Below are 22,284 nucleotides of genomic sequence, written 5' to 3' on the forward strand. Positions count from 1 at the left end.
AAATACGGTGAACCAAATTGACTTTTGAACGTTAAACAAACCCAGGATAGCCCCAACTTGGCAATGATGTATTATCCTTCTTACATATTACGTATATTAATTTGCTAAAATTTTGTTTACAACTTTTGCATCTGTGCTCTTGAAGAATAATGATCTGTAATTTTTGTTTTGGTATCAGGGTCATACTAGCCTTACAGAGTAGGGATGTGTTCCCTCCTTCTCAATTTTCTAGAAGACTTTGTGTTGAATTGATATTATGCTTCCCTTAAATGCTTGCTAGGACTCACCAGTAAAACTACCTCGATCTGATGTTTTCTTTGTGGAAAGACTTTATAAATTCCATTTCTTTAACAGATGGAGGGCTACTCAGGTGATTTATTTCTTTTTGAGTGAGTTTTGGTTGTTTGTGTCTTTCAGGGAATTGTTCTATATCATCATAAAACTGTTCAGAATATTCCCTTAGTATCTTTTTAAATACACGTAGGTTCAGTGGTGATGTTACATCTCTTGTTTCAGATATTGATTATTTAGGTCCTCTCTTTTTTTTTCTGATCAGTCTGGACAAAGTGTATGCATTTATTCATCTCAAATAACAACTTGTGGTTTTACTGATTTTACCTTTTATTTTTATGTTTCCTATTTCACTGATTTCTACTCTGATCTTTAATTTCCTTTCTTCTGCTTATTTGGAGTTTGCTCTTCTTCTACTTTATTAGAGTGAAGGCTAAGTTCACTAGTTTGGGATCTTTTTTCTTTTGTCATATGGTTATTTAGTGTTATAAGTTTCCCCCTGAGCATTACAATTAGAGACATCTTAAAAAGTGACATGTATTTTTTTCTCCCTTCAGTTCAGAAATACTTTCCCTTTTGATTTGTTCTCTGGCTCATAGTTATTTTGATGGATGCTATTTACTTTCCACATATTTGGGTATTTCACCCATAGCTTTCTGGTTTTGTTTTGTTTTTTAATTGAGGTAAAACTCATATAACATAAAATTAACCGTTTTAAAGTGTACAATTCAGTGGTACTTAGTGCATTCACAACTTTGTGCAGCACCACCCCACCTACCTCCAAGATGTCTCATCATTGCAATGGGAAACCCCATCCCCCATGTCTTATGTCCCTCTCCGGCCCCCTCCCCCACAACCACTAACCAGCTTTCTGTCTATGGACTTAACTGTTCTATCTTTTATGCTGCTTTTTGATTTCTACTTTAATTGCATTGTGGTCTTGGTTTACAAATATATTTTTTCCCTTAAATCTGCTTGTATTTATTGAGAATCGTTTTATGTTTATGATCCAGAGTACGGTCTATTGTGGAGAATGTCTTGTGTGCACACAAAACAAAAAGAATGTGATTCTGCTATTGCTGGGTGGAGTGCTGTATAGATTGGTTGGTGGTAGTGTTCAAATCTTCTAGTTCTTTGCTTGCTTTATGCCTCCTTGTTCTATTAATATTAATATTGAAATCTCTGGCTGTAATTGTAGATTTGTTTATTCCATTGGATGTGACAAGCTTTTACTTCATTTTGAAAATCTGCTGTTGGGCCGTTAGACATTGAGAACATTATGTCTTCTTGGTTAGTCGATCCCATTACATTGTGAAATGAACTCCTCTGTCCCTGGTGATGCTCCTTCTCTGAAGCCTGCTTTGCCCGATGTGAATGAACGTAGCCACCCCAGCTTTCTTTTGATGAAGGTCAGCATGTTTATCTTTCCCCACCTTTTTGAGTTTATTCATGTCTTTATATTTAAAGTGGCTGTCCTGCAGGCACACAGTTGTAGCACATAGTTGGGTTTTGCTTCTTCATACGGTCTGACAAGTCTGTCATTTACTTGGCCGTTCAGACCATTCTGATTTACCGTGATTGCTGATATGACTTGGTTTGAGGGCATCATCCTGCTGTTTGTTTTCTCTATGTTCCACTGGTTCTTTATTCTCTTTTCCCCTTTTCTGCTTTCTTGAGGAACAAGTGAATGATTTTTTTTTTGGATTTCCTTTCCTCTCCCTTCTTGGCTTATGAGGTATACCTCTTTGTTCTGCAATTTTCATAATTGCTTCACGGTTTGTGGTGTATTTTAACACTTCACATAGAGCACAAAAATCCTTCACACTATTGTTGTCATACACCTCATCTTTTACAAGCGTTATAAACCTGATGCTACGTTGTTATTATTTTTGCTTGAAAAGCCAGCTATCTTTTAGAGAGATTTAAATAATAAGAGAAAATCTTTGTAGGTTTTGCCAGGTAGCTCACCCTGTCAACGCCCTTCATTCACTTGTACAGGTCATATTTCCATTTGGTATCATTTTCCTTCTGCCTCCAAGACCACTTTGCTTGTTCCTGTTGTGTGTCTGCTGCTGATGTGTTCTCTTAGCTCTTGAATGTTGGGGGGAAAATCTTTATTTCACCTTAATTTTGGAAAGATGTTCGTGCTGGGTACAGATCAGCAGTTCTTTCTCCTAGTACCTTACAGATACTTTGCTGTATCTGAATCTGTGCTTCGCTGTCTCCTGAATCCTACTGCTTCTGGTTTCTGCTGTCACCTGATCTCTGCTGCTCTGTACATAAAATATGCTCTTCCACCTGCCTGATCTTAAGGAAATCTTCTAATCACCAGTTGTAAGCAGTTGGGTTATGACATGCCTTAGCATCACTTCAGTGCTCTTCATAGTTATTGAGCTTCTTGGATCTGTGGGTTTATGGTTCTTTTTATTAAATTTGGAAGTTTCAGCCATTATTTCCTCAAATATTTAATGTCCACTCTTATTCCTCCTCTTCTTGCAAGATTCCAGTTATTGCACACGTACCCGTGCTCGGGACATGCTAACTGGTGTTCTGGTGATGTCAGCTTCCGTTCTCTTTCCTCCTCGTCCACCACTACTGGTTTCTCCCCCATTTTCAGGTCCTCTGACCAGCTGCAGTCTCTGCCGTGTATCTACGCCATGCACGCTTCATCACACACATTGTGGTTTTTGCCCCTAAAAGTTCATTCTTGCTCTTTTTACACCTTCAATGTCTCTACTTAGCTTTCTGAGCATACAGAATGCGGTCAGTAGTAGCTTTTAACACCCCTGTTGTTGTATTCTGGTATCTGTGCCGATTCTCAGCTGGTCTTCATGGATTATTCCACATGTTATAAGCTATGTTTTCCCCTCTTTTTGGCATGGTAATTTTGGATGCAATTTTCGATTGGGATTTCGGCGTGATGATTTTTCATTGGTTGCCAGACATCATGCAACTTGTTTTTTTGGCAGATGGACATTCATGCTCCTACTTTCACTTTTGCTCTGGGACCACCATATGCAGACACTGTAGTCCTCTCAGGTCTATGACTCTTCAGGCAGTTCTGGGGCAGGTCTCATCAGGGCAGCTTATCCCGGATCGAGACAAGACCTTCCCTCTGCTCTGTGCCGTGCTCTGGGTCATGAGGTTGTCCAGTCTGGCCAGTGGGAGCAGGTGCTGCTCCAAGTGGCACTGCACTGACCCATTGGGCCCCTGCAGCTGTGGTGAGTGTGGACATGGGTGGGGCCGTCTGCTCGGGGTTGACGGTGCCCATGCTGACATATAGTGTGTTGAAAATCTGTGCCACATTTTTGTCTACTTTTTGGTTATTTTGGAAGGGAGAGCAAATCTTGTCACTGTTACTGCACCTCAGCCAGAAGTGGGAGCCGGCAGCTTGTTTAGGGCAAGTGCGGGGCATGTCTGTGTGTGCCACGGGGGTGCTCTGGGCTGCAGGGAGGGACCCAGGACAGACTCACCTCCTGCACGGACAGTAAGCCCCGCACGTGGCGGAACAGCTCCTCAGCCTCAGCCACGGCTGTCTGGACCAAGTCATGGGCTTCCAGGTGGTACGCCATTTTTTGCTCTTCATCTTTCTCATTTTGGGCACATAATCTTTGTAAGACGGAAGAGTGGAATTTAGAATAAAAATTTCAAGCATTATGCCAACAGTATTAACAAAACGCAGAGTATATGTAATTTTTAAATAATCATATGGTATTTTTATTTGTACTTCAAGCTTTCTGATGTTTTATATGTAAAGATATTGTTACTATATCTTAGCACAGTAAAATTAAATCTATGCCTGACAGAACCAGTGAACCAATACCACAACATTAACTGTGCTGATTTAACCACCTTGTTTTCCTATTTGTGCTTTTCTGCATTTCTAAAAGTTCTATGATGTCATATATCAATTTCACTGTAATAGGATCAAGGTTATATTCCCCAAGTGTCCAGGTTTCTTTTCCCTCCCAAAGGCTGTTTTTAAGACCTTACACAGGATTGGCCTGCTTTGCTTCGAAATGTCTGCGTGTCCACCAAGCACATGGGTGGCCTGGGGCCAGAGGGATGGAGGGCAGGTGAGAGAGGGAGGGCGGTTCCTGAGGCCTGGCCTCGTTCCTCTGCCTCTGGGCCAGCCCTTGCCCTCGATGACAGTGGGGACTCTGAGAGGTAGCACAAGGGAGGCTGACAGACCTGGAGCCAGTGTGAGCAGGTGCATGTATGTGAACACCTGTGAGTGCTCATGGGTAATGTGCACATGTGGGCGTGGCCTGTGTTGGCACAAATGTGACCACTGTGTGAGCGCTGTGGGGGTATGTCCGTGTGTTTGCAGAGACGGAGCCCATGGGATGCTGAGTAGACGGCACGAGAGTGAGGACACCCCCCTGTGCTGCTGCCCTGGAGGGAAGTGCGGGCGGCCACAGGGTCAGGGCCAGGAGGAGGAGGTTCTGTTGCACGACAATGGGGCCCAATGGGGGCTTGACCTAGGAGAGCTGGGCATGGGGTCAGGACATGGGGCAGGAGGTGGGGGCAAAGAGGGGCAAGAGGGGGAAGGGCTGGTGCAGCCTGGGGGAGCCGCATGCAGGGCTTGGGCACGGTGACGGTCACTGAACGAGTGACAGGCTGGCCCTGACTGTGCTCAGAGGGCCAGCCCCTCCGTCGCCTGGGAGGGCCCACAGCAGGGCTGCTCACCTCTTTATCTTTGCGCGCTCTAGTTTTATATTCACACAATTCTGTGGGCAGCCCCAGGTGATCAACTTTTTCTCAATCTCCATCAAGCGATCATCCATTTCGCTCAGTCGAAACAAGCCTTCGGGAGGTTCTCCACTGACTAGCTCCTGAGCAGCCCTGATCTGGAGGCTCACGCACCTGCAGGGGACACGGACCATCCCGTGCAGTGACTGCAGTCTGGGCAGCATCACCCGACGCCAGAGGAAACACCTGAGCACACCCCCCACAGGCCAGAAACCACCCAGGCCACATGCTTCCCCCGCAACGTGATTGAGTTGGAAAGTAGCAGCCCCCACCCCGGCATCACCTGCTTCGGGAAATTCAAAACCTCTGTCCTATGACTCAGGGGCAGAAAAGGAAACCCACGCGGAAGGGACAGGCTTCACACATGCAACGGTGGGGTGCTGCCGGGGGTGTCCCAGCGTCTGCAGTAGGAGCGGGAAGAGGGGAAGGGGAACAGGCATGGACGGCCACGGAGAGTCACGGGCAGCCCCTCCCAGATACAGAGCCAAGAACTTAGCAAAGACAACCAAAAATGAGGAAAACCAAAGTCAGACAAGCCTCCGTTGCTCTGGTCGAGATAGGACAGGCTGCCTCTCTGTTACAGTCGTTGAAGGGTGGGGTCCAGCTCTGAGGTAGGAGGAGAGCCAGGGCACGGGGTACGAGGCAGGGGACGGCCTTATGACAAAGACTCTGTGAAGTTCCGGGACAAGAGCCCAGACACACACAGCAACACAACCCAAAACCCAGAGGAAACAGTTTTCTAGAAGAATACAAATTACCAGAAAGATGGCTCAGAAATAAGCTGCAAATCTGAGAGACCAGAGCGCTGCCCTTCAGCTCTGCCCCCGGGCACCTGCCGCCCGCCTGCCCAGACAGGCCGCAGGCCCCCAGCAGCCGGAGCAGAGGTGAAGAAGGAGCAGGACAGACCCCAGGGTCTTCCCCCTCAGAGCTCCACGCTGGCAGGGGGGCCGGAGGGCACCCCGCGGCCAGACCACCCCACGCCTGCGCCTGCGCCCCCGTGTCTGCAGGACACCTACGCACACCTGGGGACACGAATTTAGGAACAACACAAGCCACCTGCATCCCTGGAAAGGAAGAGACACGTCCCCCAGGAGCCAGAAGGCCGAAGGTCAGGCTCTGGAAACCTCCCCAGGCTCCCCGCCCGGAGCCGCGTGTGGCAGGCAGGGGGTCCCCGGGTGGAAGGCCCCGCTTCGGAGCGGCTCAGCGGGGTTGGGGCGCGGGCCGATGGCTCTCCGGGTATGATTCTCGGCGCCTCACAGGTTTGAAACACGGCATAAAGAATAAAGCCGACCGTGACTTTTCATGTGAATTAACAGTTTTTCTTACAAAGAACTACCTGGCTTCTAGGTCTGTGATCATAAATTCCAAGACGGGTGTTCGGTTGGGTCTTTCCCTCTGCAGGGCCCTGAAGGCATCCATGAGTCTTTGAAACAACTGGCAGACCTGAGGGTGACGCAGCGCTGACATCTGCGTGTTGCTCTGGCCGTGGGGCCCAGCCACCGCCCCCCAGGGCCCCAGGGCGTCCGTACTACCGCCTCTCGGCCTTCACCCTCCATGGACAGGAGCGCGTCTGCCAGAGTCAGGGCTGAGCTGTACCAGAAGTCCTCACTGCCCCCCAGGCGCTGGGCCTGCTCCACCATCTCCTTCGCTTGTCCATAGTTTTTTTCCTTGTTTGCTAGCTGTGCTAGAAGGTGCAGGCATTTTGCTTCTGCACAAGGATCATCAAGCTCCTAAAAAATATTTGTATACAGAGAGGGGATGGGGAAGCGGGAAGAAACAGAGCGAGGCAGCTCCGGGCACCAGGCCTGCCCCCACGGTGTCCACTGGGCTGCTCCCTCACCTCTGAAGGAGGCCCCCTACGTGCCCTCAGGGCACAGAGTGGGTGGGCTTGAGGCCTGTGCATGTGCTGAAACCTCCTCAGGGTTCTCAACGGTGCTCAGGGCCCTGGAAAGCCCCCTCCCCTTAGTGGCAGTCCCCAGCGCCCTCCCAGGAGCCCCTGTCCAGATGCTGGCTGAAGGCAGCAGGGTTCCGGGGCCGGCAAACAGACTCGCACCCTAGCCAGCCAGGGCTGTCTCATCCCCCATCCGTTGCATACAGTTGCAGGTGGCCTGGGCGTGGGGTGGGGGTGCTGTTGGCCTCTGAACCACACCCCAGCAGGAGGACACAGGGTGCTCAGGCGGGAAGAGCAAGAGTCCAAGGCGGCCGGCTCCAGACACAGCAGCTAGTATGCAGCCCAAAGAGACCCAAGTGGAGGCCCCAGGGGCCTGGAGCCAGGGCCCTGGAAGGCAAATGCAGGCTGGAGACGAGGAGAGCAAAGTGCACATGGTAGGTGGGCGGGCTGGCAGGTGGACACCTCTGCAGCAAAGAGGCAGACTGCGGGCTACTGTGGGTGGAAGCAGGCGCTTGTCCACCAGGCTCTGGCTCCATGTCCCCCATGGAGATGTGGCCATGGTGTGGGTGGTCCAGGGCGTGGGCCAAGCACCATCCATGTGTGTGGGACACATGCTAGAAGGCCAGGAGGGGCAGTGTGCTGTCTGGAGGAAGCAAAGGTGGCCCAGCCACCCTGTGGGGACTGACTCTGCCCCAGGACCTGTCTGACGTCCGGCAGGGCAGCGTGCGGCCTCTGAGACTCTTCCTCCCCAGCCTCGCTCCCTCCGCAGTCTGCCCGCCTGTCTCACTGCCAGGCCTGCACACGGCTGGCTGGCTGGCCAAGACCCACACGCCTGAGCACCCAGCCCACCACCTCTACCTCCCACGGCCTTGATTTCTGTTTTTATTAGGAACGTCTCACTCTCTGGAGTCCTTCAAAACAAGTGACAGCCTGTCTGGGCCCGTTTAACTTTGCCTCGCCCACCAGGGAATGCAGTTCTTGGAGGTGGACACAGTTAGAATCACTTGTCTGCAGGCGCCAGAGAATCACAACCTCTGCGAGGAGGGATGCGCACGTGGGCATCCATGCCCGGGGGGACAGAGCCCAGGAGAAAAGCAACAGCAGCTGGGGAGGAGCTGGCATCAGAGGGCCAGTCACCGGGGGCGCAGGAGGGCCGAAGAGCTGTGCTCAGGGTGGAGCGGGCCCAAGACGCTCAGCAGACGGGAGTCGCAGGGGGCTAAGGAGTGAGCTAGGATCCCAAGAGCCAGGCTGCAATGCAGGCCTGAGGGGTCAAAGAAGCCCGGGCTTCCACGAGGCCCCAGGGAGGCGCTAAGGATGAAGCTGCCCCCGGGCCCTCCAGGCTCTCAGCCTCCACACACGACATCAGGAAACAGCGCAGCCGCCCACTGGGAGCCCCACCGTCCAAGAGAAAGAGGCCGTGGAATCAGGCCCACAGCAGCCGTAGGAAGTAGAGACTTCAGCAAACTCTCAATAAAGAGTGAACAAAAACCAGAGAAATGCTGGGCAAAGGGCAGAGACTTGGATCCAAGTCTAACACGGATGTTCCAGAATGGCAAGAGGCTGGCCAGCTTCGGAGCAGACAGCCCGAGCCCCAGAGAGCAGCCGGGGATGCTGCTTTGGGCGGCCGGGGGCGGCCCCTCACCTGGAAGGCCAGGTAGGCCTCTGCCAGCAGCAGCCTCGCGGGCTGGTACAGGTCCATCTCCAGCAGCACCTCTGCTTTGAGGGTCCACAGCTCGGGAAAGGAGGTCCCTTCCAGGCCCTTCCCAGTCTCTCCGTTGATCTGCAGGATCTGTGAGGCAGGGCAGGCGTGTCCACACTGGCGGCCGGTCCTTGCCGCCCCAGCTCCCGCCCGTGCCCCGTGTTCTCAGGTACCGGGTGGCACCCGGCCCAGCCCGGGAGGTGTCCCTGGGCCCCTTGGCCTGTTCCCACCGCATCTCCCAAGTGGTGGACGCTGGGGGCTCACAAATGGAGTCCCAGATGTGGTGCTCCCATCTGGGACAAGTGGCTGGCATGGCTACTTTCCTTCGTGGGCGAGCCCACACAGGGGGAGCCGCTGTGTGGAGGGGAGAGCCTCCACTCTCTGCGGTCCAGGCCGGTCTGCCCTTCCTGGGGAGCCCCCTGGGCAGCCCCCACCCCGTCTTCTCTGAATGCTGCCCAGGGCCCGGGCAGGCCCGCCCCGAGGTGATCTGTGGCCCCATCTTCCTGAGACAGCCGGGGCCCGTGGGGAGGGGACACACCCGGCCAGTCCCGGGGTTTCCCGGGGACCCTGCGTGAGGGTTTAGGACACAGCTCGTGGCTAAGACACGTCCTGGCTAGTGGCCCGAGCACGGCCTCGGCGCTGCCCTGCCGGGCCAGGAACGCAGGCGGCCGGCAGAGAGAGGTACCTTATCCTTGGCCACCAGCGGCTTCACCTCTGCGGGCTGGACCGCAGCGACGGGCTCAGCCAGTGTCGCCACGCTGTCTTCCGAGAACGGTTCCTTATTCTTCTCCTTCCTCAAGGCGATCTCTTTTCTGCAGCTAATATAAGGAACATGGGCAAAATGCCAAAGAAGAAATTCAACAGCCGAGAAATACCTGAAAATCTTCAGTGTTATTAGTCATCAAGAAGTGCAAATGGAAACAGCTGCAGGAAGCCACACGCCACTGCCCACCCACATGTTTACAAAGATAACGAAAAGCTCCCTCGACCGCCCCCGGGCACAGCTGCCCCCCCACCCCCGCCGGGCACAGCCCCGCAGGCGGACGAGGGGCGGAGCCTGCGGTGGGGCAGGCGAGCTGGCGTCCCGCGGGGCCCACCCTGCCTGCCCACCTTGCCTGCTCCGCTTCGTAGATGTGTGTTTGCCCGGCCAGCGCCTCGTGGTGAGCGGCCGCCTCGCGCAGCTTCAGGTCGGAACAAACAACAGCAAGCCTAGGGGACGGGGGCGGCGGGGAGAGGGGACAGGCTACACGGACGCGGCAGATCCGCCCCGGGCTGTCCCGGGCCCTGTGTGCCTCATAAAGAGTGGTAAACGAAAAAGAAACGTCCACTTTGGTGATGTTTTCAATAAGTCTTAGACCTTCGCAGAATTACACAGGTGCCTCTGCCACATTTCAGGTAGAAAAAGTTTAATATTCATTCCTGTACCTGACTCCGTGCACACCTGCGCTCTTAGGGTCGCCTTTAGAGGTAAAAATAAGGCACGTGGGTGGGGCTCTGACCACCCGTCACAACTGCAAGCAGACAGGCTCTGCTTTGATTCTGGTGTGAAACGGTTTTATTTTGAAATGATTTCAAGCCTGCTTGAAGGCCGCACAAACACGGCAAAGGATGGCTGGTCCGTCCCTCGCCCAGACTCCCGTAGCACATGCGCTTCACCACGTTCGCTTTATCGTTTTCCCTCCAGGGCCGCCCCCACCCACGCACACCCCCTTGTATTTTTTTTTCTGGATGATTTGAGAGTAGGCGACAGACACAGCGGCCCTTTTTTCTAATACTTCAGTGAATGTTTCCTTAGAAGAATGACCTTCTCTTAAGGACCAGGTAGGAATTTTAAAATATAATTACTATTTTTATGTTCAAGTATATTGGTTTATTGGGTTTAACAAACCACAAGGAATAATATGTATAGAAACAGTCAACCACAGAATTAATTATTTGAAAATACCGTTTTTATATTGCTTTGGGGGAAATGTTCGCTTTAGCCACCTAAATAGTCCCCAGTTTCCCTGAAAATAAAACAGTTATACTGACCGAAGGTGGTAGAGATCTTTGAGGCTCTTGCTTTCTACCACAGAGGCTGCGATTACTACGCCCAGCTGCAGGACTGGGATGGTGAGCTCATAAAGGGACATCTTCTGCAAGGCTTTGACCAAATGGTCCAGGTAATATAAAGTGTATGTCTACATAAACACACAACAAACATGTAAGGTCAAAGAGGGGAGAAGTCTAGTTCTAGGCCACTAGTTTATAGGGTCTTTCTTCAAAAACTTCTCTCCTTCCCCCTGCCAAGCACGGCTCCTGGCACACAGCAGGTGCCCGGCACTGTTTGTGAATGAATGGACGACGTGCCCTCCCCCTGCTCTCCTTCATTCACAGCTTTCATCAGGTCACGTGGGAGCATCCAGAATCTTCAATGCCCAAGTGCAGCTAAAGGTCCTCATAAGAAATAATCCTTTTATGTATTTACTCAAATTAATGTTTTTGTTGGATTTCTTCCACTAAAAAAAAAAAAAAAAACTGCTGGTCCACTAAAAACAGAATATTTATGAACACATATAACTGCCTTAAAATTTAATACAGGTAGAGAAGAACTAATATTTACAAAGACAGAGTGGGTTTGATAAAATCATTATTCTGTAGCGGAAAATTAGAAAAGTTGGATGAAGTATTTTAGAAACATGCCAAAGGCTCTGAAGCCTGGGTGATGCTGGGAGAAGTTACCAGGCTGAGAGCCGGAAGACAATGGGCGTCCAGAGAAATGAGCCTGCCATAGTGGGGTACAGTTGTCCTGGGAGTTTCTGTGGATTCTGCAGCTGGGAGGCTGCATGTCACGGTACCTCTGGGTGTTTTTGATTTTTTTTTTTTTTGTAGGGCAGAGACAAAAACCGGTGTTGAGGCCCCACTGAAAGCTACATGCCCAGACTGGATGCCCCAAGGGCTGCATTTTAGGATTAAGGGTGATCTAGAAGTAAAGCAGCCGTCTCCGGGATGTCCTCAAAAGCTTTGGGTGGCCTGGAAAACATCTTGTTCTTTGAGAGACTAGTCACTGAGAACTCCTGGTGAGGCCGGTCAGGAAAGAGGGGTGGGAAGACACAAATCCTACAGACCCTACAGACACTGAGGATAATAAAAGGATATTAAGAACAATTAGGGGATCCCTGGGTGGCGCAGCGGTTTAGCGCCTGCCTTTGACCCAGGGCGCGATCCTGGAGACCTGGGATCGAATCCCACGTCGGGCTCCCGGTGCATGGAGCCTGCTTCTCTCTCTGCCTGTGTCTCTGCCTCTCTCTCTCTGTGTCTATCATGAATAAATAAATAAAATCTTTAAAAAAAAAAAAAAAAGAACAATTATATATATATATAATTGAAGGAATTCTTTTTTTTTTTTTTTTTTGAAGGAATTCTTTAGCCTGGAAGTGACGCTGACAGTTTATGAACGCCCGGTCACCTTCCACTCTGTGCTTTTTATATATAATTATATATATATAAAAGAACAACATTATATTACAAACTTGAAATTTTATATTAAGTGGAAATACCCTAGAAAAACACAATCCGCCAGATTACCAGAAGAAACAGGAAATCTGAAGAGCTCCAGAACTGCAAAGTGAACTGAATCATAACCTGTGACCTTCCCATGTAGAAGAACTTGGCAGAAGTTTCCACCAGGGAATTCCACCAAATTTAGGGAAGAAAGAACAAATAATCTCATACAAATTCTCCCCAAGAATAGTAAAATAAATAAATAAATAAAATAAGGGGGGGGGCAGCCTTCCGCGGCGGTGAGCGGAGTGTCCTGGCCGGCCCCGCCCTCGTGCCCACCGGGCCAGCAAAGACCTGTGGTCTGCGGCCACAGGGAAAACGGTGGAAGGTTCGCTGTCACCATTCCCAGAAAGAGCGATTTAGGACTTTGTTCTTTTCTCAAGCTCCCAACTGGCCTTCGTGCTATGTGAGGTGTGAGCTTTTTTCCTGAATCCTGACGCCATTCCTTAGGCTCAACCTCCTGGCCTCAAACGTGCCGGGCGCTCGTCCCGCTGGGCTGCCTCCTCGTTCCGGTTAGTGGCTTAGGCTCTCGAGCTGGGATGCCCGTGAGGAGCGCCTCTCCACCCAACCCCACTCACACGGCCAGACCGCGAGGCTAAGGGCCACGGCAGAAGAAACCCCAGGCGAGCGAGGCCAGCCCAGCATGGAGCGACAGTCCCTTCCTGAGGTCAAGCAAATGTTCTCCCTCGTAGTCGAAGACCTTTATGCCAGAAACGAAATGGTTTGTGGACTCAAACCAAGCATTTATTATGTTTTGGCACAGTAATTTTGACCATAATTATTTTTATTATCTCCTATTAATACTCTGATATTGCAATGTAAAAAACTGAACTTCTTCGATTACATTCCATTAATATTGAAATGTTCTCAAATATTAGTTACTAAAGACAAAATAAACACAACATCGCCTTGTCATATACCAGACTTCTAAAAGAAATAAGTATCGGTAAAAGCAAGAAGTCCCTCCAAAAAAAAAAAAAAAAAAAAAAATGGGGAGGGGGAGGGAATACTTCCTAATTGATGAAAAGGTCAGCGTGCATCCGCAGGACGTGCATCTCTGGCCCTTGTCCCTGGCTGCCGGCACGGAGCTCCTGAAGCCCCTGCCATCTCCTTACTCCCGAGCCCCTCCCACGCACACCTGAGTTCACGCCCGTGGGGTGACTGTGGGAGCCCCCAGACAGCTCGGGACCAGCCCTGTGACCGGAGGCCTGGAGGGTCCGGTCCCACCCCGATGCCGGGGACGGGAGAGGCAGGAGGCGGGCAGATCGCCCACGGCCAAGGATTTCATCAGTGGGGCCTGCGCCACGGACGCTCCCTGACACTAAGTGAAGGGCTGTGGGGAGTTTCTGGGGTGGTGGACACGTCCACGCGGGGGGCGCACCCGAGGCCACGCGCACAGGACTCTTGCGCCTGACCCCCGCCCAGGCCTTGCCCCCGGGACCTCTTCACCCGGCCGCTCGCGTGTCTCCCTAACAGCCCGGCCACCCGGAGAGTGGTGTGTCCCTGCGTTCTGGGAGCCGTCCTAGCGAGTCCTCCAACCCCAGGGTCTCGCGGGAACCGCCGATCCGCAGCCACGTCACACAGGTGCGGGTGGCCCAGGGGCTCGGCACTTGTTGACCTGGGGCCGCCGCCCTGAACCTGCGGGGCCCCTGCCAACCACGCCTGGGGGGTGGGTGTCGGGCCTGTGGATCCCACAGACGACGGGCGGGAGCTGGACGCTGGGGGGAGAAGCCACACGCCTGGGTCACTGTCAGCGGGACCGGTTCTAGAGGTGAGCAGTGGAGGAGAGCATCCGTGGGACGGGCCCCGGGCTCAGGGAACGGAGGCCAGTGCCCACAGGCAGAGGGGCCGGCTGGGGGCCGCAAACGGCTCAGGGTCCGTGTTACTTTTTACCAAATCCTGCCAAGGGCGCTTGTACGGACGAGAAATGTGAGGGGAAGTCCATGACTTCTCAGAGAACAGGGTGAGGGTGCGCGGGCAGCAAACACGCAGGGTCACGACGCCCAGTAATCACGACAGTGAGGTGCGGACACTGGATTCAGGACAGACGTGGTGCTGCGAAGAAGGCAGGCGAACGCTTTCCCCATACACGGGGTTGGAACAGTCAGAAACCTTAGAACCTGAGGCGACCCTCCACCCGCGCCACGGCCACAACACCGTCTCCGTGGGCCGTGGGTCTGGATCGGACACATCAACCATTAACACTTGGGAAAATACTGTAAGAGAACATCTTCATGACCCTTGGAAAAGGAAACCACCTTTTTAAATAGGACATAAAAAATACCAGCGACACAGGAAAAGATCACTAGTTTTGTCCCATTAACACTAGGACAGTCACAAGACGACCTCAAGAGCCAAAGCACAGAGTGGAAGGAGACCGGGCGTTCATAAACTGTCAGCATCACTTCCAGGCTAAAGAATTCCTTCAAATCAACAACAAAGAGACAGAAACCTTAATAAAATGTGGGCAACAGACTGGAAAGGCCACAGAAGAGGACATGCAAGTGGCCAGTGGGCACGGCAAGGGGCACAGCCTCACGGTGCCCAGGGAGCGCCCAGCGAGGCCACGGGGACGTGCTGCCAGGCCCCGTCGGGGTGGCCGATGCGGGAGGGTGAGCCACAGGGGGCTGGCAAGGGCGTGGCGGGAGCTCCTGCCCGCCCCGGGTGGGGATGGAACCTGCACGGCCACTTGTGGGGCGGCCTGGCCACAGGCGATGCAGCGACCACACACGTACCCCAAGACGCTCAAGCCCTGCCACGGGTGCTCACAGCACATGACCCAAACGTCATCGTGAGCCCAATGGACAGAGTGTGGTCTCGTCATGGGCCGCGGGACCGCTCCACAGCAGTGAAAGCCACCGATGACGGAGACCCACGACCGTGGAGGAGTCCCACAACATACTGGATGAACGAACCCAAACGCGAAAGCTTTACGATGAATATTTCCACGTTTTTACACCCAAAAGACAGGCGGAAGGCAGTGGGTGATTAAGGTCCCGGAAGTCACTGGGTCAAAGCCCTGGAACCCCACACGGCAAGGGGCCTCGTCGCCAGTGCAGTGAATGTTATGATCCAGACAGGGAGAGACCTTTGTGGGTTCCCCGGAGGCCCCAATGTCATCACAGGGCTCACTGTAAGGGGGAGGTGGAGAGGGGTGGGACCCCGAGGTGGGAACCAGAGATGGGGGTGCACAGCCTGGGGACCCCTGGAGCTCTTCCTGGGAGACCCAGAGGGAAGGTGGCCCCGCTGACACCCCGACTTGGGCCCAGCGTGCCAGCCGTGGCCTCCGGCCTCCGCAGCGCAGGGAGGAGCTGTCTGCTGCTGCAGCCCCCAGCCCTGCTACCGCCCCAGCCCGACAGTAGGCACGGGGTCCCCGCGTTCCAGGGTGTTGGGGGGCCTGCATGAGCTTCCGAGGACACTGGTGGTTGTCTGGGGGCACCTGGGAGGGGCCCGGGGCCTGGGCCTGCTCGATAAGTGTCTAAGCCGGCCCCTTGCTTTGTCCCCCTCTTTCTGGGTGGACCTCGCGACGGAAAGGCTAGCGGGAGGGACACGGGCTCGGACCACAGGCGGCCCACGCCGCTGTGCAATCACCTCACCGGCTTCTGGATGCTTGATGGGTTCATGGTCAAGTCGCTTCTGTCCTGTTTAAACACAGACACCACGTCTTCGGGGCAGGAGTAGGACGCCCATTCTTCTATGCTCCCCGGTAAGTCTTCCGGTTGTTTGCCAGGAAGTGCCGTCTGGTTCTGCAAAGCAGGACCCCGGGGCTTAGCACCCAGCACAGCTTGAGCAGAGGGGGTGACGGCGCGCCCGCCCCTGCCCCGAGGGCGCCCCGCTGTCCCGGCCCGGGCGGACCACACCACAGCCGCATTCGAGGCCACGGGCAACGCGCTCCGATGTCACTCGCAGGCCGCGAAGCCAAAGCTCCTGGCCGCGGGCGCAGCCAGTGTCTCCCCGGAACCCGCACACCTGGGCCCGGTCAGTGCCGCGTGCACGAGCGCCCGGAGGACTCGGTGCCGCAGCCCAGTGTGGGCACCTGCTCCGGGGGCCGCGCCCACGGGACTGTCTCCCCGCGGCTCCCGAGAGCCGCCCTCCTGCGCACACACCTGCCCGGGCACGCACACGGCCCGGGTCACCCTCCTACCAGCCCGGGCTGGGGGTGAAGTCGCTGCCTCCACTTTACGGAAGAACAAACTGAGGCACAGAGAGGGTCTCCAGGCCTTGCAGCCTGGGTGTGGGCCTCCACTCGCTGCGTGGCCCCAGCCCGCGGCCCTGCCCTCCCACTGCCAGGGCCGCCCGGGCACAGTCTGCACACTCGGTCGTGCGCGGCACCTGCTTGGGGTCTCGGCCTTTCTCCTTCTCCTTCTCTTTATCTCTCTCCTTCTCCTTCTTCTCCTCTTTCTCCTTCTCCTTCTTCTCCTTCTCCTTCTTCTCCTTCTCTTTCTCCTTCTCTTTCTCCTTCTTCTTCTCCTTCTCTTTTTTAGGCAATAACAAATGTGAACTAGGTGCTGCTTCTAGAATTTTACTTTCTGAAATTGTTTTTCCTGCTGTTAATAAAGAAACCTGTGAAAAGTAAAATCCAGATTTGCCACATTAAGAGCAGCTGCGCCCACCCCCCTGCACCTGCGCCATCTGGGATCTGTGGTCCTAAGGCTCCGAGTGGGAACCTCGTGTCCGCTCAGGCGCCGGGGCCACACCAGTGAGCCCGCCCCCTGCACAGGTGGCTGCAGCGCCCCTCGGTGGTGGGACACTCGGCCTCCAGGACGCTGGGCCAGCGGGCACACAGGGCTGCCCTCCAAGGAGCACTTGTCAGCTCCATGACGTGAGCTCCTGTCTCTAATTAAGAGCACATACGACTTTTAGCAGTTCTCCTGGAAGACGTGTAAAGAATCCCTGTTTTGTGGGTGGTGGGAGAGTGGGCGGGGCATCCCGAAGCCCAGGGATGCCTCCCAGTCCCTCCCATTCTTCCCGCTGCCGACAGGTGACAGCCCCACTGTCCCCCAGCACGTTGCTGGGAGGGTCAGGGGCGCTGCCCTCAGGAGGTTCTCAAGGACCAGAGGCTCCAAGAGCTCCAAGGGAGTAAAGAGATGGTGGGGACGGGGGACACACGGAAGAAGGTTCTGGAAGCCGAGTGCCAGGGTGCGAGGGACAGGCAGATGCAAGCATAGGCTGGCCATCCCCTCCACATGCAGGGGCTTGGGCACCCTTGCCCCGGGCACTTCTGGGTGGATGGACAAGGGTGGTGGGTGGGCTTCGGAGAAGGGTGGCCCTGGCCACTGCAGTGGGGGAAGGCACCCCTCCGAGGGGCTGCACAAGCCGGTGAGGCCTGTGGGTACAAGGAGGAGGCACGGATTCCTGCCAAGGCCCGGGGACCCAGGGTGGAGCAGCCTCACGCCTCACCTGCCAGATGCGCTTGAGAAACGTGTAGGCCATGAGGCAGTAGTCCTCGTAGTCGGCAGCGCTCGGGGACACCACCAGGGCCAGCAGGGTGTAGGCGCGGGCCAGCACCTCCAGCTGTCTCACGTTCCAAAGCCTCTCCAAGGGGGCCATCCCCGTGTCCTCGGGCCCTGGACTCTCAGGGGCCGCCTGAGCGGGCAGGTGCTCCTCTGCAAGACAGGGGTGCCCGCAGCCATGAGCACCCGATTGGGGGTCCTGGGCCCTTCTGGGAGGGGCGCCCACCGTCAGGGGCCAGGCTGACCTGAGGGACGGCCATCCCAGGGCTCCTCCCCTGGCTGCAGGTGCCAGCGGGGCCGAGAGGACACATCCGTCCCAGGCCCGCGTGGGACGGAGCTTCCCCACCTGAGCTCCCCCGGCACCCCAGGAGGGCGCAGCCCTGGACACACTGAACGCTGGCTGTGAACCAGAGCAACCCCACGTCACCTGCCGGCTCAGGCGTGTCCCTGGCAGATGTCATCATCAGCAGGATGTCAATCGCCCACTTTAGGTGGAAAGTCACGTCTTCCATAGGAAACTGTTTGTAATAAAGCCACTCGCTGAATTCCATGATGTACTCGACTTTTTGCCACTCACTCTCTGGCTTCTTTGGGATGAAAAACAAGGACAGAAGAGACATGTGCTTGCCACTCGGTGTCCCAAACACTGAAATGGAGGGCGTCGCTGCTACATCCTCTGGAAGCAAGTGTGTGCACTGACCCCGCCTCCACTGCAGCGGGACCCCCTGGCCGACTTATCTGACGGCCACACTGGTTGGAAGCTTTCCGTTGTCCTCAGAACACAGCCTGGCAGTCTCCCGGGGCCCTCCACTCCGTCCGCGGGTGCCCGCCAGCCCCGCCAGCCCCGCTCCCCACCTGCCCCCTCCTGAGTCAGGCCGTCTTTGCTCTGCGCAGCTTTGATTCCTCGGGCAATCGTTCGGATGTGCAGGTGAGGCTTTCTCTGGATGGTTCTGTGGTTAACCAGAGCTCCAGGGGGAGCTGAGGGTCAGGGAAGGTGCTGCTCCGAGCAGCAGGCAGCCCCAGCGTCCAGCCCAAGGCCCTGGCCCATGCTCAAATGAGGTCACGAATCCCTGACCCTCAGAGAGCAGAGCCAGCCCTGCCGATGGCGCCTCCGCCTTCCACCTGCTGGGCCCTACACCGAGGCACCCCCCGAATCCACTCCCACGTCACAGCTCTTGTTGGGGTGGGGAGCGCCCCAAGACCCCCGAATCTCCGAAGGCTGCAGAGTGCTGCTCCCTCCTCAGCCCAGTCTGGCCTCGGGCGTCCCCTCCTTGGGTAGGCTTCACCCGCTGCCCCCCACAACCATCTCCCCTGCAGCAACACGGGCGCCCCACCCACACGAGGACCTCGGCCCTCCACGCTGGGAAGGTGTCAGAGAAGACACGGGTCGTCGGTCCATTGCCCTTGACTCATCAGAAGGGCCCATCACCTCGCGCGGCTGCACCTCCTCCTCTGAGGCTCCCGCACAGCAGCCGCCCGGGGGCTCAGCCTCCCTCCAGGGGCCACGTCTATACCGAGCAGCTCCAGTCACAGCCGCAGGCACACCTGTAAGGCCTGGATCGCGTTGTGGTAGCAGACCAGCTCCCCGTGGACGCTCTTTGAGTTCAAGGCCAGCCGGTGCCACATGTGTGCCAAATAATCTTCACTTTCGTCTTTGAATTTCTGTATTTCCATTGTAAAATTCTGGCCAAGTTTGGCCTTCACGATTACCATGTGTTTGAAAATCAAGCTAAAAAGAGGAAAAGAGAGAGATTAACGCTTGAGTGATAAACAAATATGTGTGATGCATCTAAAACTAAGGGGTCGGAGTCCCTTTTCCTTCTGACAAAGACAAACCAGAACGGAGCCTGAGTTACTTGGGATTCTCGCGTGTTGGGAATGTGGGGTGGGCGCCGAGGGGGCCCCAGGAGGGAGGAGCACTCACAGGCGGTGTGCCGTCCGGGGCAGCACGTGCACGGCCTCGTCCAGCACCTTGAGGCCTCCCTCCCAGTCGCCGTGGTCCGCGTGGCAGTGGAAGAGCAGGCCGTAGAGCGCCGCGCGGAGCGTCAGATCGTCCTCGGCCCCTGTGGCGGGAGAGGTGCTCAGGAGCCGGAGAAGGGGCCTGTGCGTGGGCAGCGAGGCTGGCAGGGCCCTCGGGTGCCACGGGGAGCTCACTCAGCAACACTCAGAGCCCCAAACTGTGGCCCAACCTCAGGGCCTGACAACTGCCCTCAGGCCGACACGCGGCGCTCCGTGGGGAGCAGAGCCACGTGACATGGCTCCTCAGGGGCTGCTGTCCCTGCAGCTGCCCCCCTGGTCTTCCTCCCCTGACGCGGTTCACCCCCACCAGGTGCTTCCTGAGCGCACCCGCACCCCTGCTGGGCCGCCCGCCCCCACTTAAGCTTGCTCAAACTCTGCGTCCTCTGAGCCCTTTGTCACGTTTCCGTAGCTCTGAAAATAAGCAGTGTGAGCATGAGGGGAGCAGAATCAGTCCCCACAGCCGTAACCAGCACCGTCAGCTGTGGCTGCTCGCTGGGCCCCGCAGGTGGAAGCACCTGCTGAGGGACGGCGACCACCGCTGAGCTTCAGCGCCCCACCGTCCACGTAAGCAGAGGCCCCGCCGTGGGCACAGGACACTCAGGTGGCTCTAGTTGACATTTCTGACCATGTAGCCATTCAAAACTTTCCCTGTTTTGAATTGTTGGAGCAGAGGGGAGAGCATGCCTGGGGACTCCGCCAGTACAGGCTGTGTGGGACCCGTGGGCCCCCTGTGGCCTCTGCACGGCCGGTGCTGGGATCTACAGGTGTCCCTGCTGTCCACGCCCAGGAGCAGGTGGATTCGGGCGCACGACCGGATAAGCTGGCCAACCTCTGAAACAGCCAATAGGGCTGCTGTTGGGCATTTCAGTCCTGCCTGGCTCAGGGGGACTGATCCCTGATCCTCAGTCATGGGCCTGTCATTGGACCACCTCCTGCTTTTCCAGTCCACCCACGGGGGGCTGTGGCCCAGGCCCCGCCCGCCAAAGAGCCCAGCAGTCGTCTGTGCGCTGGGACCCCCCCTCCTGCACCCCTTCCCCCACAGGTCCTTCCAGGGGAGGCCGTGAGGTGGAGGGGAGCCCACGAGGCCTTGCGGGGGAGACCAGTGCTAGTGGAGCTAAGCCCCTGGGCTCTGGGGCTACTTCGTTACCGCAGCACAGCACAGCCCACCCTGACTAATACGACTACATATCACAGGAGTTATTCATTTAGCTCCCAAATTTGGTGAAAATATTGTCCCAGTGTTTACTTTTTAATTTTCTGTATTTCTTATTGTTCTCATTATTTAAGTTTTTGTGTATTTGTAGGTGTGACTCTCTGCTCACTTTAAAGTTTAAGAGGTAATCTTCCCACAAAACACCTGCTACGCTCAATTCTACTTTCTCATTTTTCCCTACAGTTTGAATTCTTACTACTGCTCAACTGTTTAACCTCTGTCGTGTTTATTCTGGCGCAGGGAGTTCAGCGCACACTTGACCTGCACAGTGTCCCAGGGGTGCTGCATTCTAGCAGGCAGCGTGGGCTGCACGGGGCTACGTGTCCCCTGTGTGGGCCGCCAGCCACAGCACGCTCTGCAGCGCCAGCGGACTCCTGCCAACTGTTTGGGTGTAGGATTCAATGTTTAATTACACATGGGTATACTTTTGTTCATTATTTTAAATCAAGTTTATCTCTCTAAATAGACCTAAAGTTCTCGGGGAGGGGGGACTGCCATCCTAATCCCCGGCATTTACACTCTCCAACAGACACTGACACTCTTACAGGGATGATTATTTTTTAGCAGAATTAAACATGAATTCTCAAATATAGTTTTGCTGTTCTAAGTTCAGTTTGTGTCTTATTTGGTTTTGCAAGGGTCCATCTCCACATTTTTTTTTATGGAAGTTAGAAGAATATGGTCTATGTGCCTGAGTAAGCCAGGGGCCGGGTTTCACAGCGGCCACTAGGTTGAGAGCTCCTGCTCTGACCCCAGGGGGCCCTGGACAGGGGGCCTCTAGGCTTTGGTGTCCCTGTGCACACAACGGGGATTCCATGAAGTTGTTCACGAGAAGCGCTCAGGGCTCATTACCCATGAAGTGCCAAGTGCCGAGCAGACACTCCCTGTGGTCACCGTCCCAGTTAAGCAGCCTTCGCACAGGAATTCACAGCACTGAGCACTTCCCTTTCCTTGTGCCTCTGGCTGTGTCTGTCTTGTGTCTACAAACCTGGGAGAAAATGACCTTCTGTCGACCCTCCACTGTGGAAGTCCGCTGTAGGCCACTGGTGCAGGAGCAGTGCTTTGCCTTCTCTCTGATATAAAAACAAAGAAACAATACATAGATTTGAAAGTTGCAATTTATTCTTTCGCCATTTTGGTGTTTATTTGGCTCAGTGTCTAATAACAGAAACTGCAGCTAAATTTCTGAAATACTGGGCAGCCCCAGTGGGGCAGCGGTTTAACACTGCCTGCAGCCCAGGGCGTGATCCTGGAGACCCAGGATCGAGTCCCACGTCAGGCTCCCTGCATGGAGCCTGCTTCTCCCTCTGCCTGTATCTCTGCCTCTCTCTCTCTCTCTCTCTGTGTCTCTATGAATAAAGTCTTTAACAATTTTTTTAAAAAAATAAATAAATTTCTGAAATACTAAGTCATAAAAAGTGAA

General features: G+C 54.7%; 1 protein-coding gene and 1 long non-coding RNA gene across 10 annotated transcripts in view; one reads left to right on the plus strand and one right to left on the minus strand.

Annotated features, from left to right (window-relative positions):
- The window catches only part of CFAP46 (cilia and flagella associated protein 46), a 96,722-nt gene that overhangs the window by 27,209 nt on the left and 47,229 nt on the right, over positions 1-22,284 (minus strand). For 7 of the 8 annotated variants that reach the window (XM_025467722.3, XM_025467721.3, XM_025467718.3 and 4 more), the window contains exons 25-39: positions 21,850-21,934; positions 19,554-19,692; positions 19,175-19,358; positions 18,057-18,216; positions 17,577-17,782; positions 16,509-16,739; positions 15,773-15,922; positions 10,665-10,813; positions 9,744-9,842; positions 9,319-9,451; positions 8,577-8,723; positions 6,573-6,773; positions 6,380-6,486; positions 4,981-5,157; positions 3,765-3,900 (exon numbers count right to left, since the gene is read on the minus strand). In XM_025467722.3, the coding sequence (XP_025323507.3) occupies positions 3,765-3,900; positions 4,981-5,157; positions 6,380-6,486; positions 6,573-6,773; positions 8,577-8,723; positions 9,319-9,451; positions 9,744-9,842; positions 10,665-10,813; positions 15,773-15,922; positions 16,509-16,739; positions 17,577-17,782; positions 18,057-18,216; positions 19,175-19,358; positions 19,554-19,692; positions 21,850-21,934 (2,304 nt within the window). The remainder of the gene's footprint in view (positions 1-3,764; positions 3,901-4,980; positions 5,158-6,379; positions 6,487-6,572; positions 6,774-8,576; positions 8,724-9,318; positions 9,452-9,743; positions 9,843-10,664; positions 10,814-15,772; positions 15,923-16,508; positions 16,740-17,576; positions 17,783-18,056; positions 18,217-19,174; positions 19,359-19,553; positions 19,693-21,849; positions 21,935-22,284) is intronic. The other variant, XM_025467717.3, reaches the window with a different exon arrangement.
- Positions 9,672-11,927, plus strand: LOC112672534 (uncharacterized). Of its 2 annotated transcripts, XR_003144343.3 has the most exons (4): positions 9,672-9,820; positions 10,318-10,454; positions 10,708-10,795; positions 11,505-11,927. It is a non-coding gene; the product is annotated as an uncharacterized LOC112672534 (long non-coding RNA). The 2 variants fall into 2 exon arrangements; XR_004810073.2 differs by lacking the exon at positions 10,318-10,454.

Source organism: Canis lupus, chromosome 28 (genome assembly GCF_003254725.2).
Source record: "Canis lupus dingo isolate Sandy chromosome 28, ASM325472v2, whole genome shotgun sequence".
Taxonomy (NCBI): Eukaryota; Metazoa; Chordata; class Mammalia; order Carnivora; family Canidae; genus Canis; species Canis lupus.